Source organism: Ursus arctos, unplaced genomic scaffold (genome assembly GCF_023065955.2).
Source record: "Ursus arctos isolate Adak ecotype North America unplaced genomic scaffold, UrsArc2.0 scaffold_1, whole genome shotgun sequence".
Taxonomy (NCBI): domain Eukaryota; kingdom Metazoa; phylum Chordata; class Mammalia; order Carnivora; family Ursidae; genus Ursus; species Ursus arctos.
This window is the reverse complement of record NW_026622763.1, coordinates 45,193,353-45,212,300: the sequence shown is the minus strand read 5'-3', so window position 1 is coordinate 45,212,300 and position 18,948 is coordinate 45,193,353. Positions and strand designations below refer to the sequence as shown.

The following is an 18,948-nucleotide window of genomic DNA, read 5'->3' as shown; positions in this document are numbered from 1 at the left end:
TTCTAAGAATATGCTTCAGGAAAGAAAAATAATAATTTTACACCAAAATAGAAAAATACTGTTTATTGTATGACTGTATAATTGGATCATCACTTATTGTAGACATCATTGTAGAAAAGTTTTAGTAAATAAATTACGTTAATAGCTATGGCTTTAATCTGTGTTTCAGAAAACTGTGAGAGTAGTGATCAATTTTAAGAAAACACAGAAGACAATAGTGAGAGTTAGCCCACATGCACCACTCCAAGAACTTGCCCCCATTATATGCAGCAAATGTGAGTTTGATCCACTGCATACACTGTTGTTGAAAGATTATCAATCTCAGGAGCCCCTTGACTTGACAAAATCTCTGAACGACCTGGGACTAAGAGAATTATATGCCATGGATGTCAGCAGAGGTAAGTAAGACTTTTTGTTTTATTCATTTGACAGGATGTGCATATAAGTGCCTGTATTGTGTTTACATATAGGGTTTCTGAAGTTCATAATGGCAAGTTAATGGATCCTGTAAATAGAAGTCAATACGTGTCAGTGAGAATAAGAGAAAATGAAATATAAAATTCAGCTTGATTTCAGTTCTTGAAATTAGAATAAAAACTTGCCTTTCTTAGTTGTCATTCACATTTTGCACTTTTCCATCAATCTATGAATATTTTTTGGTGGGATTTAACTTAATTCTTTGTGGCTTTAAGATTTAAACAGAAAATAAAGATTTACATTTAAATTCATTGTTGATTTAATCAAGTGTGAATTACTATAGACTCACCATGGTTTTGTCTGAGTCTTAATTATCATTCAAATTTGTAAATTCCTTGACAAATTTTTTCTAGTTTCACTCAAAATCAACTAGCTTATAAAATAAATCTAACTCCCGAAATTTTTAAATAAAAATAGCTTGCAGTATTAATCTATAGAAATAATTTAATGTATTCAAATTTAGAGTTCTTAGATAATGTTTGTGTCTATGCTAATAGACAACTGCAAACTTATTTAGTCAACATGAATCAGCTTTATTAGAAACAAAAGTTTAGTGAAGGTTGATTACCTTCTATATCCTCTGTGAATGGAGCACTTTAGACTTCATCCTGAAATTGTGGATTTACATAATCCATAGACAGCTAAAACTCAGTGATGTTTTCTACTTGAACAAACATCATCTTTACAGTCAATTTACCCTCTTTTACCCCCTCCTTCTGTAGCCACTTCTGTTACTGCCTTCAATAAATCGTCTTTACAAGGTAAGACATATGAATCAGTAGAAAAAATTATAACAAGAAATCTCTATTTTTATTGGATAAATTGAAAATAAGCTGCTAATTTTACCTGTTTTCTTAACATTACTAATGTGTACATTCCTTAAGAAAACCTTTGGCTTTTATTTCCTGAAAAATAATTTATATGCCCCTCCTTGATTTCTGAAATTAATACAATAATAACATTTCAATAATTGATTAAAAATTAATATCCTAAGAATGTGAAAACATTTTTTTAAAGATTTATGTATTTATTTGAGAGAGAGAGAGAGAGAGACAGCACAAGCAGAGGGAAGAGGCAGAAAGAGAGGGAGAAGCAGGGAGCCTGCTCCCTGCTCAGTGGAGAGCCCGATGCAGGGCTCAATCCCAGGACCCTGGTTTCATGACCTGAGCTGAAGGTAGACGCTTAACGGACTGAGCCACTCAGAGAAACATATTTTTTACTCTCAGACCAGAAAAAAAAAAATTATTTTGCTGGGTTCTTTAGGTATAGTTGCTGATAGTTTGGTGGTACCATGGAAGGATCTCAGATTATTTACATCAAAGAGTTATTCAGAGTAATCAGGGTATATTCATCATAGGAGATATTTGCAGCGTTAAATTGTGAATATTTTAGAATAACATGGAAAATGCTTATGCTAAAATTAGCTTTTAAACCATTTAAGTGTGTTTAATACAATACATAAAAAAACTTTTTTCAATAAAATTTCTGAAAGGAAGTACATAAAAAATTTTAATACTGTTTACCTTTGGGTGGTAGGGCTATGGATGATTTTTTTTCATCCTTTTTTTCTTTATATTACAGAACTTTATAATAGGAATACATTACTTTCACAGAAGAAAATTTTATTAAAAATTAGCCAATAATAAAGTCTGGAAGGCTTTTTCCTCCATTAAAAAGGGATAGGCTCAGATAATTGATTACTATAATAATTACCACAATACTAAAAAAAACCAAAACAATAAGCTATACACATTATGTGTTATTGGAATCTTCTTTCTTACCACTTCCAGTTTTCCCATAGCACAATAAGCCTCTCATTTCCAAGGAGTAAGTCTACATAAGTAATAATATGATTCTTTATTATTAGTGGCTATCATGAAGACTAGGTTAATCAAAGGAGCTGAAAATTGTAATGTTCGTAAAGCGTGTACTGGCCAATAATCAGAAGATAGACGTTTTTAAATTCTGAAACTGCATTAGCTGTCAAACTCATTTAGCAAGCCAATAGCGCAAATAGCTTTTTATCTATCTGGGTCTCACTTTCCACTTCTGTAATAGTAGATTGGAAACAGTGGTCTCTCTGCTTTTTTTCCAGTGGCAACATCCTGGTACTTGTACTTGGCTTTGCCATTCTCTGTATACATAACCCAAAGCAAATTCCATAATCTAATTGGCCTCATTTGGAAGGTGTTGAATGCATTGGTTTGTAATATCCCTTCCACCAAAAAAGTATGTCTTTATTCAGAGTACTAAATGTTGTGAATATAACCTTAAGAGATAAGAATAAGAAAATTAAGAAAGCTAATTTTATGGTGTCAGAATCTACAAGATCAATCCAAATGCTGTAAATGGCTCTACCTTCGTATTTTATCTAATATTATCAGAAGTATTAGGACTTTGTATGCAGTTACTTATAGCCTCTCTTCTGGAAACAGGAAACTATAAATTTGAGTTGTTTTTCTAAGTAAGCTGAAGCCCTTATGTTTCTTAGTGTTTAACTCTGACTTGTGGTGATCTCTGCCATAGAGCTGTAAGTGAAGACTTAGGTTGACTAGTATGGAGTATGTCAGGGTGCCTGGAAATACTTTACCAAAATTAACTATATGAAATACTTTGGTTATATTTATTGCCCTGTACCACCATGTGAAATATCTACATTCAGTTAGTGGAAGATTCTGTCTTAAAATGAAATAACATTTCTAGAAAGAAAGGAAGGAAGGAAGGAAGGAAGGAAGGAAGGAAGGAAGGAAGGAAGAAGAAGTCAAAGGTATTAGACATCATCGATCAGTAGATATTATATTGAATTCTACCATTTAATGCTGTGTGTCTTGGTTCAAGTTATTTAAAGTCTGTGGTCACCAGGGCTTCAGATGTATAATGGGACAGTACTATCTGCTTCCATTTCTTCACATTCCCTAACTTAGAAGAAGGACTCAGAATGATAACTTGTGATAATTTCTGATAATCCTCTTTGGATTGTTCTAGGAAAGAAATTATGCATGTGAAAAAATCTGTAACCATAAAGTGCTATCCACATGTTCATTATTAGTTAGTATTGTTAGCAAACTCATTGTACAGAATGCATACTGCTTATTTGATATTTAAAGCATCAGATTTATGAAGTTTTAATTTGTGAAATATAATTCTCCTTTAATGTGTTATTGAGGCATATCACATTAATATATTTATTGGCATTAACTATATTTGCTTTCCTGGAGTAGCCCCTACTTTGTCATAATTTATTTAATTTTTAAACTTTTTTTAAACAAAAAGACTGTATATGTAGTTCTAAGAAAGGAGTATATATTTAAGATTTAAATGTATTTAAGACCATACATTTACCTCTAAGTGCTGCTTTCGACATATCCCACAAATTTCAATATACAGTACTTTGTTTTCAATATCACTGAAATTATATTGTGATTTATCATAAAACACATATGTGCTCCTTAGTGGAAATGTTTTCAAAATTGACATATTCCCCACTCCTTGTTTCTCTCTTTCTCTCTCTCTTTTTAAAAAATTTGCAATTCATTTGTTGAAGAAACTGGGTCTTTTGTCTTACTGAATTTCCCACATTCAGAATTTTGTGGATTGCATCCTGTGGTGCTACTTAACATATTTCTTGATTGTCTCTATTTCCTGTAAATTGATTGTTAAATCTAGAGACTGATCAGATTTGGGTCAGATATTTTCAGCAAGAATACTTCATAGGTGGGATTATATACTTCCATTAGCAGCCATGTAATAGCAAGTTACATTTAGGCGTGTGTGTGTACGTACATAAGCTCTGTACCCAGTGTGGGGCACAAACTCATTGACCTCAAGATCAAGAATCGCATGCCCTACCAACGGAGCCAGCCAGGCACCCCACAAGTTATCTTTTTTGATGTTAGCTATCAATAATCATTGCTTAAATCTTGATTAGGAGTAGGAAAATAATCATAATCTGCAAATATTCCTTTAATGATTAATTGAGATATTTCTGAAACAGCAAATTTCCCCATTCAGCTACTTGTCTACCTAGGTAGAATTCATTCAGAAGAGGCAGGAAAAGCGTGATTCTTTTCCTTAATCAGTATTTATTTAGTTATAGAGAGAATCTTTTTTAAGATTTTATTATTTATGTATGTATTTTAGAGAGAGAGAGTGTGGATGGGGTGGGGAAGGGGCAGAGGGGAAGGGAGACCATCTGAATTGGACTCCCTGCTAAGTGCAGAGCCCGATGCAGGGGCTCGATCTCAGGACTCTGACAGTCGGACCCTGAGATCAGGACCCTGAGATCATAACCTGAGCGGAAACCAAGAGTCAGACGCTTAACCCATTGAGCCACTCAGGCGTCCCCCGTCATCAGTTTTTAAAATAACAGACTGGTTCCTTAGCTATACATAGAGGTAAACAGTAAGGATCAGTTATTTTTTCAGCATCACTACAAATCATGGAATTAAACATACACAAAATGTTTCAATTTATTGAGTAGTTCCTATGATGCCCAAACTGTCCTGACCTTGGCCAGTAAAAACTGTATCAGATTGATTCCTGTGCCCTTTTAAAATGACCCCAGTGGACTCTGATTTCTCTCTCTCTGCTATAACTAGATATTCCAGAGTCATCTTTACAATCCTTGATATCGACAAAGAGTCAACTATTCTTGTGTAATCAAGGTCCCTTTTTAGTGGGAAATGACGTTTAGAGACCATCTGGGACAGGGTTACTCAGCACTACTGGCTTTGTCATTGTTTGTGGGTCTCTTCAGTTAACAGTAGGAAATACTTTTTGGAAAATGGAATGTTAATATGTAATCATGAAGTTTGACAATTGCCCTTCGGATTAAAATGTGGTTTCTTCATTTTGACACTGTTGACATTTGGGCCTGGATACTGCTGTGTTGTTGGGGGGCTGTCTTGTGCATTGGATGGTGTTCAGCATCATCACTGGCCTCTACCCTGTAGATGCTGGTAGCGCATTCTCCTGCCCTACCCTTGTTGTGACAACCACAGTTGTCCCCAGGCCTTGTCCAGTGTTCTCAGGCATGGGAGTGGGGCAAGATTGCCCCCTAGTTGACAACCATCATATTAAAGAAGTAATGATTTGAAACAATAAAGTACTAGGGAATTATAGTGAATCATGTTTTGGAGAATAAAATATTTCATAAATGTTTTAGCTCTGAGATAAAATAAAAATTCAAAATAAAGGGACAAACTGTTGATAGCTTCCTATCTCACTTAATTCAAAGTGTCCATTTTACTTCTGAAATGTTGGTAATTATGGATAGAACACAGACTCTGAGTCACAAAGAATTGAGTTTATGTCCTATCTCTGTCATTTCTTGATGGTTGGCCCCAAGTACGTATGTTCATTTCTTTAATCTTCAGATTGCTCTGCTGTGAAATAGGAAGAATAATACTAAATTTCCTTGTTGCTTTGGGAATTAAATACGATATGCCTGGTGGAGTGCATGGTTCATAGTAGATCATAATTAGTAGCTTTTATCATTGTATAAATTTTTCAAGAGAAAGTAATTGAAGGAAAACTTGGAGGTAAAATCTACAATTCCATGTACAAAAGTAAGAGGTTTTTCTTCTATTTTAGAATCCTGCCAAATATCACAAAACCTAGACATTATGAAGGAGAAAGAAAATAAAGGGTTTTTCAGCTTTTTTCAGCGCAGTAAGAAAAAGCGGGAACAAGTAAGTATTTCTTGTGTAATATTTTATAAGATTTTTCTCAGCTGTTTTTAATTGCGTGTGCTTTTTATCTTGAAATGACCGATAGGTTTTGTCTTTTCATTCTTCATTAGACTGCAAGTGCCCCTGCAACCCCTCTAGTAAGTAAGCACCGTCCCACTTTTACAAGGTCCAATACCATTTCCAAGCCGTATATTTCAAACACCCTGCCATCGGATGCACCCAAGAAGAGGCGGGCTCCGCTGCCTCCAATGCCAGGCTCTCAGAGCGCCCCCCAGGACCTTGCCCACATCCAGGAGAGGCCAGCTTCTTGTGTAGTGAAATCCTTGAGTGTGGACGAAACAGAGAAGGTACGTAATTGGGTTGTGTGTTGTGTTTTTAGCAGGGGGCAGGGGACCACCTGTTTTCCCTCCTACTTGTCCTTTTCGACATAGACTGCTAATAAGATTAGTAACAGTCACTAATACCTAGTAATACCTAATAAGATGAATAACTTGTTGGCACTGGGAAGAGATGACATATGTATAGTTCTGTGATGCAGCAAAGAATAAATGTGTCAATTTTAAGTAGCTTTTATCTTCAAGTAAATAAATCACCTATAAACCTTAAAATCCTGGCCCACTAAGGCCCAACCAGAGGTGCTTGCTCGATGCATATATTGGGAATGCAAATACTCAATTTCGAACTTTTATTTTTCATGGCAACAAAGTCTTTATGTTGCTTTCATGGGTTTCTGACTGGATGTATCTTCTTGACCTGACTCTGGGATTCTCACAGGGAAATCCAGATGTCTTGGTGGTACATGGACTATAGTTTAAAAAAAAGAAAAAAAGAAAAAAAAGGTCTTTTTATATAGAATATATTGCAGTTACTTTTATATACTCTTGTGTTCAAAGCAGTGTTCTGGGTATGTCTTTTCCCCATACTGACTTACTGTGGCTTCTGTTTACTCCTACATTTCCCTGGAGTATGCTGTTTTGTGGAAATCCATTCGTAAACTACTTTTCATGCCTATAAAATGTGTACGTTCTTTGCTTTATTCATATGGATTTTAAATGAAGTTTTAAGTAAATGTGATCAAACATGAGACTATATATTTTGTTGCTTGTAGTCAGACAAATGATTCCAGTAACTTTGAGAGCAAATTTTATTTTGAGATATTTGAGACACTGAGAAGTTTTCTTGTATCGACTTGAAGGACTTTATTTCTCCTTGGAAGTTTAGTAAACTAAATGCTCAAGTAAACCAACTCCTCCCAACCAACTAATAAACATTTCTGTGCTTTCTTAACTTTAAAAATTTTTAACTGTAGTTTTTAAATGTAATTTATAAACGATCGTATGTGCCCTTAGAAAGCAAATAGCAAGGCGGCTGGGGGGCTCAGTCAGTTAACGGTCTGCCTTCGGCTCAGGTCACAATCCTGGAGTCCTAGGATCGAGCCCTGCATCGAGCTCCCTGCTCAGCAGAGAGTCTGCTTCTTCCTCTGCCTCCCCCACCCCTGCTCCCCCTTCACCCATGATGTCTTTCTCTCTCGCTCTTGCACACTCTCTCAAATAAAATCTTTAAAAAAAAGTAAATAGTAATCAGGGTAGAAATTAACAACAACAACAACAAAAAATGCTTAAACTCAGTAGTTATTTGAAAAATCAACTATTAAGCTGTCTTATTTCTATGAAGATTTTCTTGTCTAATGTCCCTTGTATAAAATCTCACCTTACAAATCAGGAGGATAGTTATTTTTTCAAATGGTAGAATCATTTGCTACAGAGTTTTCAAAAGTAACTGCTTGGTAGTTGGGTGAAGTGTTACAGAAGAGGTGCTTCTTGGGTTCGGTATTAACATCTGCGTGGGAGTACCTTAGGCAACAGGAACCATATTCAAGACATGGGAATGTGAAGACTATGGCATGCCTGGGCATGAACAAGAAGCAGAGACTGAAATTGAGTGAGATAAACAGAGGCCGAGTCAGGGTCCCCAAAGACTTTATTTTGTGGGTGTAACTCCTTTACATTTCTTCATAGTAAGTCATTTAAAAGGTAGAACTTTCAGGATTGTTTTAAATTTTTAATTACCAAAGTCTGTCTTTTCTTTATGTAGAAATAAATCTTAGCCCCTGATCACAAATCTTTATTCCAGATGACCTCATGCATTCTATTTCAATAAACTTCCTCTGTGCTTGGACCTGAAGAGGTCTACATTGTCTAATAGTCTGCCTCTTAATATTCTAAACTGTGCTTCCAGTGGCCTCACCAAAAGCCATTTCTTTTGATTCTCACCCTCTGCTCTATGACCAGTTGATGCTCCCATGTTAAGTAATCTTTTTTTTTTTTTTTTGTATGTTGCCTTTGGCAAACTGGACATCTTTATACAATTTTCTAATTATTTTTTCTTTTGATCTGGACATCTGGGTAGTTCTTTGATGTATTGTTAAGTAGGACCCAGAATTATTTGTTCCTCCCTAGAGAAGCTAAAGAACCATTTTTTATTTATTCATTATAAAAATTCTAAACAACTAAGCCATGGTTTGGGGGGTGTGTGTGTGTGTGTGTGCGTGTGTGTGTGTGTGTGTGTGCACATGTGCGTGCGTGAACTCATGCCTTCCTAGGCATCTCAGCACTTACTTCCTAACTTCTTCACTGTATTTGGTGTGCAAAATCACCCCCTTGGTCTTGATTTTCCTCTCTTCCTTGGTCCTGATTCTCTTATATTTCAGCTCTCTCTCTCTCTCTTTTTTTTCCTTGCCTCCACTTCCTTTACCCATTTTCTAAATTTGGAGGTACCTAAATCCATGGTCTAAGCATATATTTACTGTACTCTTTCAGAAAAGACATGTTCTTTGTTGAGTTCTCAACTGCAGTGGTTTGAGTAGTGTCCCTCCAAAAGGTATGTTCAAGTCAGGGATCTAGAGATAAGATCCTTGTGGACTTTAGGCTGGCCTCAAATCCAAAGACTGGTGTTCTCGTAAGCGGGAGAGACACATGCACTGAGACAGAAAGGAGAAGAAGGTCATGTGATAAAGCAAGCAGAGATGGCAGTTATGCTGCCATAAGCCAAGGAATTCCAGGAGCCACCAGAAGCTGGAAGAGGCCAGGAAGGATTTTCCCCTCGTACTTTCGGAGAGCTATGGCCTTGCCAACAGCTTGATTTCAGACTTCTGGCTTCCAGAACTGTGAAAGAATAAATGTCTGTTGCTTTAAGGCACTTGGTCACAGTAACTAACATGTCCACTTTGTAATTCCAATCCCAATATTTTATTCCAGTTGCAGACTGAACTCCTGGTTGCTTATTCACTCATCACTCCCTGAAAATCCACACATTGAAAATCAAGCTTATTTTTGTTCTTCCAGATTTAAAAGCTCTGGATCATTTTCAATGTGTCGTTGTTTTTGTTTTGTTTTGTTTAATTTTTGCATCCAGTTAGTGAGTCCTTCATTCAGTCTGCCTTTCTTATCTTTCCTTGTCCCTTTCTTCCCTTCTGCTGAAGTCATGCCTTAGAGAAATCCAGAGTGCACAGTAAAAAGAAGACCAGTACTTAACTTGTCTTCCTAATTCAGAAACTTTGATAACTGGCAGTTACTTTTGAGTCATTCAAGGCCCTCTACAAACTGATCAAAATGGAGGAGGGGCAGTTCTACTTTTGTTTCTTTTCAGCTTTGTTGAGGTATCATTGACAGAGAAAATTAAAAGATATTTAAAGTGTACATCGTGGTGATTTGAAATACATATACATTGTGAAAGAATTCCTGCCATCTGGTTAATTAACACATCTGTCACCTCACATATTTATTTTTGTGCGCATGCAAGCCTGGGGGGTGGGGGAGGGAGAGGGAGAGAGAGAGAGAGAGATCTCAAGCAGGCTCCACACACGGCTTGGAGCCTGATGTGGGGCTCGATCTCACAACTTTGAGATCAGGACCTGTGCCAAAGTCAAGTGTCGGTGGCTTAGCAACTGAGCCACCCCGGAGCCCCTTTACTGCTTGTTCTACATTTAAAGTAAAAAACAGTCATTATTACTATAGACATTTTATATTAAACAACTTACTTTTGAATTTGAAGCTCTAAAAAGGTGCTGTTTTGATGACTGAAAGTAATAGCAGGCTGCGAAAAAATATCTGGAAAAAAGTTATTTTCAAATCCCTGAAGAATTTTGGATATATTCTTATCCTGGAGATTTTTATTGTTTAGGAGTCAGAATACACCACAAGGGTGCGCTGTTTAACAGACCTACAACAGTCTGATTTTTTTACACTCCGCCCCCCCCCCCCCCCCAAGTATCCTTTAATAAAGCAGAAAGCAAATACTGGAAATAGTTACGTTATATTAGAAATAGCAAATGCTTATCTCTTGTGTGTGAAGTGTCAGAAAATAGAGCTAGAGAGATAAGTAACAGTAATGCATGACAAAGTGATTTCTAATTAATGCAGTTTTATTCATTTTGAGCTTTAACTTCACGTTAGTATTCTCTTAAGTAGTCATCAGTTTGCCTTACACAGGCTTACGGATAAGTCGGTCTACCTGTAGCTTGGAAAAAATTTTGTTCACCACATCTATTTTATGCTTTTTGGCTGTCAGTATTTAATACTTTGTCTCATTTCTGCAAGGCATTTCTCCATACTGGCAAATTAAAGTATTGGATAGTGACTTTGGAGCTTAAACTGAAACTCTTCACAGAAAAGGCTGTTGATTTTCTGAGCTAATTTTGGCAACTGATTGTGCAGTTTCCAAAGAGGATTCAATAAAGATTCAAGTCAGTAAAATAATGTATCCTAACCTGTTTTTTGGGGGACAGTTTTGCAACTAAATTATTTGATCCACCTACAGAATACATTTTAGAGAATACATAGTTTACTGTCTTTGCTACCGTGTTGTTTTCTCATGTCCCTAAGTATCTAGGTACTCTTTTACATTTCAAGCCTTGTATCCTGTTCCTTATAAAGGTGAATATACGGTCTTCCCTGGAAATGTTCAGTTGCAGAAGAAAACTATCCAATTAGAAATTTTCTGGCAGTTTTTCTCTGATCTTTTTGAGCATTTTGTGACTACGATTCTGCCTGAGGATTTGAAATGCCATTTATGCAACAACATATGTAATGGCTGGCTCCTACTGTTGTTTACCTAAATCGTATCACATGTATTCCTGTATAAATGCATACAGTTATTTACAGTAAGATTATACATATATAGTTATTTACGTAGATTATCATTTATATCACACATGACAAAAGTCAGAAATGCAATGACATTGACTTAAATCGACAATCACTTAGACTTCTGGGATTGAAACTAAGTTCTGAAATGCAGTATCTATACCATGTTCACTGATCAGGTTTCTGTGGGGAGCGCACGTAATAAAATCTGTGGCCAAAGGAGGTCCTAGTATTATTGACAATGAGCCTTTTAAGAGTATTTTACATGTGAAGAAGAGGAGGAAGAGTTGGGCACAAGTTGCAGATAATCTTGACCCATAGGATCCACAGAAACTTTCGGAGAATTCTTTATTTTTGCACAGTTTGGTATGGTTTTGCTCTTTGGAGTTCTGTGTGTACACAGCAGTAAAGCGGCTTTCCCCAGGCTACTAGAATGGTACCTCATTTTCTTTCGGATATTGGCTTTTGGCTGGAAACACAGTAAGGAATTATCTTGAACTTTTTATTTGGTCTCATTTTGCATTCTGGTGCAGACAAACACTCAAATGTTGAGAAATGGAAATACTTTGCCATCCAGTATTATGCAAGTGAAATTTAATACTTAAGAGTGTGTTCATTTTTTAACAGCTGATTTAATTGTTTTTAAGAAATGTTTGACAGTATTCATTTTTAACTCAGTTTTACCTTTTAATATTTATCATGGTTTATAAGCGGGTAAGATGATAGATTGTCACATGTTTATAAAATGTGCAAGAATATCGTTGGTCTTTGTGTCACTTAATGAGTTTTAATCCGAGATGTTCAATGCAGAGTCATTAAGGTTGTCGTAAAAAGAGCATGTATTTGTAATCTTTAAGAAATCTTTTTGGCTTTTTCTCCAGATTATCACACAACATTTGATTTTCCCCGCCACTTTCCACTTATATTTATCATATAGAAAGAAAATCACACACATAATTCTACAATTGCCTAGGAACAGTGGTTGCCATGGCATTTTTAGTTTGATATAAGGAGTACAGCTGTCTGTATTCCCAAAAATAGGACTTGTTTCATTCAGTAGAGAAATGCACCAGTGCAGCATAATAGGATATAATCTGCTTCTACCTTTTAAGGCTTTCCCATATATACAAATATACTTAATCTTGGTAGTCTTAATCACAATTGCAAAATTAATGACTAATGCTTATGTAGCACTTACTCATGTGTCAGACCAAGTACTAAGCACATTACTCATTTAATGCTCTCGAAAGTCCACTGAGCCATTACTTTTTTGGTTTCTGCCAGCTTTACCTCTGACCCAAATGTAAAGAACTATGCTTATTATAAAGTTGTTAGACTTTAAAGAGTAATACTGTTCAAAGAACAATAGGTCATACGTGGAGTTGGTGTGGATTTCTCTCCCTTCTCTCCCAGTACACTAAAGTTGTGCCTCTCTGAAGAACATACTGTATTAATAAAATATTTAAAATTATCAGTGTTAGGAAGCTTCCTTTACAAGTTCATATAGTATGAAGCTTACTTAGGCTTTCTACCGCTATGACATTTGGGACCTCGTGGGGGAGGAAATGCTTTCTTTGGTAACCAGCATGTACCAGAGACCAGGGCAGAGAGAAGCAGGCCTCTTTCCTGGAGCCATGAGGATAAAACTATGGGGTCACTCGGATAATGCCTGCCATACAGTGTTGGCTCCCTTTCCGAGATGAACTGAGTTGATCCTAGATTGTTCCCTTGATTGGTACTTTACTTGGTGAGGGGCTCCCACTCAATCTATAGGTGTTCCCTGCTCTCCTACCCTACCTCTAGACACTTTTTTGTTCTTTCTGATCACTGATCATGGAGAACCTTGATTACCACCATTGTCTGTCTTTTTAACTTGATCCTGAGCTCTGATTTCTCCTGATTTCTCTTCTCTCTCTCTCTTTTTTTTTAATTGGGAATGTATTACTGAGTTAGGCCCTCATCTTTCGGCATTTAAAAAATGTCATTAGTAAGGGATTACCACTAATATGACTTGGTTATACGATATCTCAAAGTATTATAGGGTTGATGCAATGAAAGCGCAGGTTGCTTCAGGGAGAGAAATTTAAAAACCTTACAAGAGTATAACCCAGGTTGTAAAATGTGTGTTTTGTTTTGTTTTCTGATCTACATGGAGAAGGGCCAGAAAGGGAGTATATTATGGCGGAAGCAGCCCCACTCTGGCTTGAGAGATAGTCTTGGCTCTACCAGTAGGTCTGTTATTGTCATCATTTTTCTCATTGCCTTCTTTGTCTTCTACCTTGAAGAACAAGCCATTGAACTTCTTAGTGGCTTGGGTTTCTTCTCTGTACAATAAAATTTTGTAACTAAATTTCCAAAGGTCTCTTCCAACTCTAGTGCTATCAAATTATTTTATTCTTTTGTTGTCTTTTAAAATCGGCCTTTAACAGGTAAAAGTGCTTTGTTACGTGGATCGTTGGTTTGATCACTGTTAATCAGATAGTGATGCCTAGTCCTGGTATTACTTCTCTGAGGATTTCTGAAACTCTAAAGGACAGTAACGAGATAAAGCACTGATTAACATCTTTCTCCCTGAACTCCTGACTGTAGCACAAAAGTCAACACCAGTGCTTTGGGCATCAGTAAAAACAGGCATAGGATGCAGAGTTTGAGGAAGATATGCTCAGGTTAATGAGTTTGTTAAGTAGAGGGTACAGGTGTTATCATTGACTAATGAGGCGTTTGTATCTAGACCACTTTGAGAAAAATCTAGTGGTAAGCTTGGCCACCCAGAATCTTCTGAAGGGATTAGAATTTTAGTAACTAAAAAAGATACAAGTTACAGGTGGTGGTGGTATTTAGACACCTCTAAGTGAATCCAGCTCTAATCTCATTACTTACTGTCATAGAATTTATTTCAGCAAATAGGATGTCGATAGGACACCCTTAAAATTGGCAGAATAGGTGACTGCTTACATGGTGTGGTTTTAAGAGCTCCAGGGCCTGATACTACTGCCCTGTTTCTCCTTACCCTACATACTGTAGTCTGGGGCCGGACATATCACCTCTGTTTCTTACACCCCTTCACTGATAGTTGTTTTCTTCATCTAAGTTGACCTAGACAGGCTAGGACTTTCAGTGCTGTGAATGAAGGATCTTAAAACAGGTTTATTGAGAGAACACAGAAGGAGGATATATAAGTCCTAGATTTTTAGGAGTCAGGAGGAAGTGCCGTTTAAGGGAGGGGAAGGGTGTGGAAAGAGATTTGGGGCAGCAGTACAAACATGCCCAGTCTCACCATAATAACATTTTATTTATTTATTTATTTATTTATTTATTTATTTATTTATTTATTTAAATTTTATTTATTTGACAGAGACAGCCAGCGAGAGAGGGAACACAAGCAGGGGGAGTGGGAGAGGAAGAAGCAGGCTCCTAGTGGAGGAGCCTGATGCGGGGCTCAATCCCAGAACGCTGGGATCACGCCCTGGGCCGAAGGCAGACGCTTAACCGCTGTGCCACCCAGGCGCCCAATAGCATTCTATTTTTAAAAACTTCATAAAGAAAGAAACTGGCATATAGGCCTTCATTCAATACAAGTCAAAAAAATGCATGTGTATGTGTGTATCCAAGTATAGAGGATATGTGTAAAAGCCTGGACACCAGAACTTCGCTAGAGTGTTCTCTTCTCTGTGCAGTATTTTCCTTTTCACAGGTAACCTATGTTTGTTGGGATTTACAGGGATTTTTCTTTTTTTACCTCATCATTGTATGCATTGTTTCCATCTTATACGAGATTGTGCTAATTTTGTGATCAAATCAGTAATAAAACAATTCATTGTGATTAAAAAAAAACTTGCCTTTACAGCTTTATTTTGCAAATTCATTACAATACCTCATCCTTCTATATTACATTTACTTTATTATAAGTTTTGAAGTTTAAGAAAACTGACCTGTTGTCTAAGTTGTAAAATTATTTTAGAAAATTCTTCCATCAAGAGTTAAGAATTCAGGGGGCGCCTGGGTAGCGCAGTCATTAAGCATCTGCCTTCGGCTCAGGGCGTGATCCCGGCGTTCCGGGATCGAGTCCCACATCGGGCTCCTCTGCTGGGAGCCTGCTTCTTCCTCTCCCACTCCCCTGCTTGTGTTCCCTCTCTCGCTGGCTGTCTCTCTGTCACATAAATAAATAAAATCTTAAAAAAAAAAAAAAAAGAGTTAAGAATTCAAACTTAGGGCGCCTGGGTGGCTCATTCAGTTTAGCATCTGCCTTTGGCTCAGGTCATGATCTCAGGGTCCTGGGGTCAAGCCCTGCATCGGGCTCCCTGCTTCTCCCTCTCCCTCTGCCTCCCCCCCTGCTTGTGCTCTCTCTCTCATAAATTAATCAATCAATCCTTTAAAAAAAAAAAAGAGTTCAAACTTGACCTTTAGTTAGTTATGTAAAAGGTCATGCTTTGGGATATAATTCACAGTAAATTAAATAGTATGTCATAGTATTTATAGAGAATATCCAAGTTGGAGAAGGATAATGTGATTCTGGTACTTAAGAAGGAAAAGTATGAGTTTTAAGACAGTTTCAAGGGGTGGCCTAGGTTTTCTCCTCTCAGCCATTCCTCCCCACATGTGGAAATCATAAACAAATAAAAACCCAAAGCTTCTAACAGAAACATTTAAAAATGTCCTTGAAGTTGAGCTACTGTATTTCTGTCCTTTGATTCAATTCTTTTTCTTATTTTTGTTTGCAATTTTTCCTTTACTGTTTTCTACAGAATATATTGATTTCAGTGACCCACATCTTATAATTCAACCGTGATTAATAAGTGATCTAATAACTTGTAGAGAGCTAGTGCTCAGTAAATCTACTGAACGCCATTCAATTCTATTTTCTTCAGCTAAATTTAGTTCCATCTGGAACCAGTAAATCCTGATCTGGGTGTGAATTCTGAGGGATTAAGTATCTGGCATGGTTTTCAACTTGACCTTGCCACTTTTGCTAGAGTGTTCTCTGTGCAGTATTTTCCTTTTCACAGACTGTAAAATTCAGTGATGTGCATTCCTGTTAAGGGTGCAGTTTTCGCTAATGGCAGGCAGGCTTAGTGACTCTAACTAAAGTAAATAATTGAACATCTCTAATCATTAACCAAAGCGTTTTCCCCTAGTGAGTAGAAACCTCTCTGTGTTCTTGTTTTGTAAACCCTTTAGATTTAAATATAGTTTAATCTCAACTTCATTTAAAAAATTTCAGTCATAATTTAGCCAAAGGAAATGTATCTTGGTGCCGAAAGCTAAAGACCATTCTAAATAGTTTTTCAACTTTAATTCTTTACATTAAATTTATGAAATATTCAAATTCACATATTATACACATTCATATACCCATCACCAAGATTTAGCAAAGTAGTGTGATTAAATTCCTTAAAGGTAGGATGGAGCTGTCTGAGGTGACCTAAAGGGGGAATTTTTACACATAATGAATTACACACAATGAATTTGGCTTACTCAGTGGACTAAACGCCAGTTCCTGAATGCTGGGCACTGGTGGGGTTTTAAGGTTGATTATTACAGAGATGGACTCTAATAGGGCTCTTACTAACACCATCACTGTAGACAAAGTACAATCTAGAGTAAGTACCTCCTTTTATCCATACTTGTCACTCTGCATTAGAACTATCATTTGCTTATTTTATTTACAGATCATGTTCACATACTTTAAAGTAGATGAGCTGCATGTAACATTAGCTCATACTTGCGGAGCCGGTACTGTATACTAAGCACTGTGCTGAGTTTTCACCCATGTCATTTCACATAAGCATCCAGCCCTTTCTGAGCTGGAGGTACTGTTAACTTTTCCCACTTTATAGATGAGGAGGCTGAAGGTTGCAGAGACACTAGGTGGCCATGCTCCCTGGTTCAAGCCCTGACATTGTCTGCAAAGCTCATTTGTTTGGTAAGCATGACACTAGTCCGCCTTCCAACTTGCAAACCTCTAGAAGCCCTCTCCAGTTAGACGCAAGCTCACATTCAAAACTACTGGGTAGGTCCAGCCTGACTAATGCAAAGGTAGAGCGGTCAGGAGACTGTTAGGTGCATACTCCTGCAGGGCACAGGAAAACTAGGGCTTAGGGGTGCTGCTTGGTTAGGCACTGATGGCCTTCCTCACCTTTTTTCTTTCTTTTTAAAGAATTTTTAGCATTTTATTTATTTTTAATGTTTCAAGTTTTTACTTAAATTCTAGTTAACATATAACGTAATATTTCAGGAATAGAATTTAGTGATTCACCACTTACATATGATACCCAATGCTCAACACAGCATGTGCCCTCCTTACTCGCCATCACCCAGTTAGCCCATCCTCCACGCCCCTCCCCTTCAACAATCCTCAGTTTGTTCTCTGTAGTTAAAAGTCTTGGGACACTTGGGTGGCTCAATCGATTCAAGCGTCTGACTTGGGCTCAGGTCATGATCCTGGGGTCTCGTGATCAAGCCCCGAATCAGGCTCCCTGCTCCTCAAGGAGTCTGCTTCTCCCTCTCTGTCTGCCCCTACCACTCCACCCCTCCCCCGGCTTGTGCTCTCTCTCCCAAATCTTAAAAAAAAAAAAAATCTTGATTATTTCCTTCCCTCTCTTTTTTCTTTCCCCTATGTTCATCTATTTTGTTTCTTAAATTCCCCATATGAGTGAAATCATATGGTATTTGTCTTTCTCTGACTGACTTATTTCGCTTAGCATAATACACTCTAGCTCCATCCACACCATTGCAAATGACAAGATTTCATTTTTTTATAGCTGAGTAATATTCCATTCTGTATATATACCACATCTTATATATCCATTCATCAGTCAGTGGACACTTGGGCTCTTTCCATAATTTTGCTATTGTTGATAATGCTGCTATAGACATCAGGGTGCATGTGTCCCTTTGAATTGGTGTTTATGTATCCTTTGGGTAAATACCCAGTAGTGCGATTGCTGGGTCATAGGGTAGTTCTATTTGTAACTTTTTGAGGAACCTCCACACTGTTTTCCACATTGGCTGCACCAGTTTGCATTCCCACCAACAGTGTTAGAGGTTCTCCTTTCTCCGCATCCTCACCAACATCAGTTGTTTCCTGTGTTGTTGATTTTAGCCATTTTGACCGGTGAGGTGATATCTCTTTGTAGTTTTGATTTGTATTTCCCTGGTGATGAGTGATGTTGAGCATCTTTTCATGTGTCTGATGGCCATCTGGATGTCTTCTTTGGAAAAATGTCTATTCATATCTTCTGCCCATTTCTTAACTGGATTATTTGTTTTTTTTGGGTGTTGAGTTTGATAAGTTCTTTATAGATTTTTGGATACTGACCCTTTATCAGGTATGTCATTTGTCAATATCTTCTCCTATTCTTTAGGTTACCTTTTAGTTTTGTTTCCTTTGCTGTGCAGAAGCTTTTTATCTTGATGAAGTCCCAGTAGTTCATTTTTGCTTTTGTTTCCCTAGCAATCATGATTTGTTTACTTAAGCAGCTGTGGTGGTTTAGTGAGTCTGCTTTCTAGAAGTAGCTATTCTTGGGTTAGGAACCTCTCCATTCTTGCGTGCTGGCTACGTGTATTCCACCCACATTCCTCAGTGCACACCACTTTTCTTGGTTGCAGTCTATTTAGGAACACCTAGATCTTCTAAC

The 18,948-nt window shown here is 37.2% G+C and overlaps 1 protein-coding gene across 15 annotated transcripts in view; it reads left to right on the top strand.

The window, feature by feature from the left end:
- Nucleotides 1-18,948, top strand: part of COBLL1 (cordon-bleu WH2 repeat protein like 1) — a 161,164-nt gene that overhangs the window by 115,732 nt on the left and 26,484 nt on the right. For 10 of the 15 annotated variants that reach the window (XM_057318227.1, XM_057318226.1, XM_048214493.2 and 7 more), the window contains exons 5-8: nt 170-398; nt 1,200-1,238; nt 6,070-6,167; nt 6,278-6,514. In XM_057318227.1, coding sequence (XP_057174210.1) covers nt 170-398; nt 1,200-1,238; nt 6,070-6,167; nt 6,278-6,514 — 603 coding nt within the window. The remainder of the gene's footprint in view (nt 1-169; nt 399-1,199; nt 1,239-6,069; nt 6,168-6,277; nt 6,515-18,948) is intronic. The other 5 variants (XM_057318233.1, XM_057318228.1, XM_048214495.2 and 2 more) reach the window with 1 other exon arrangement.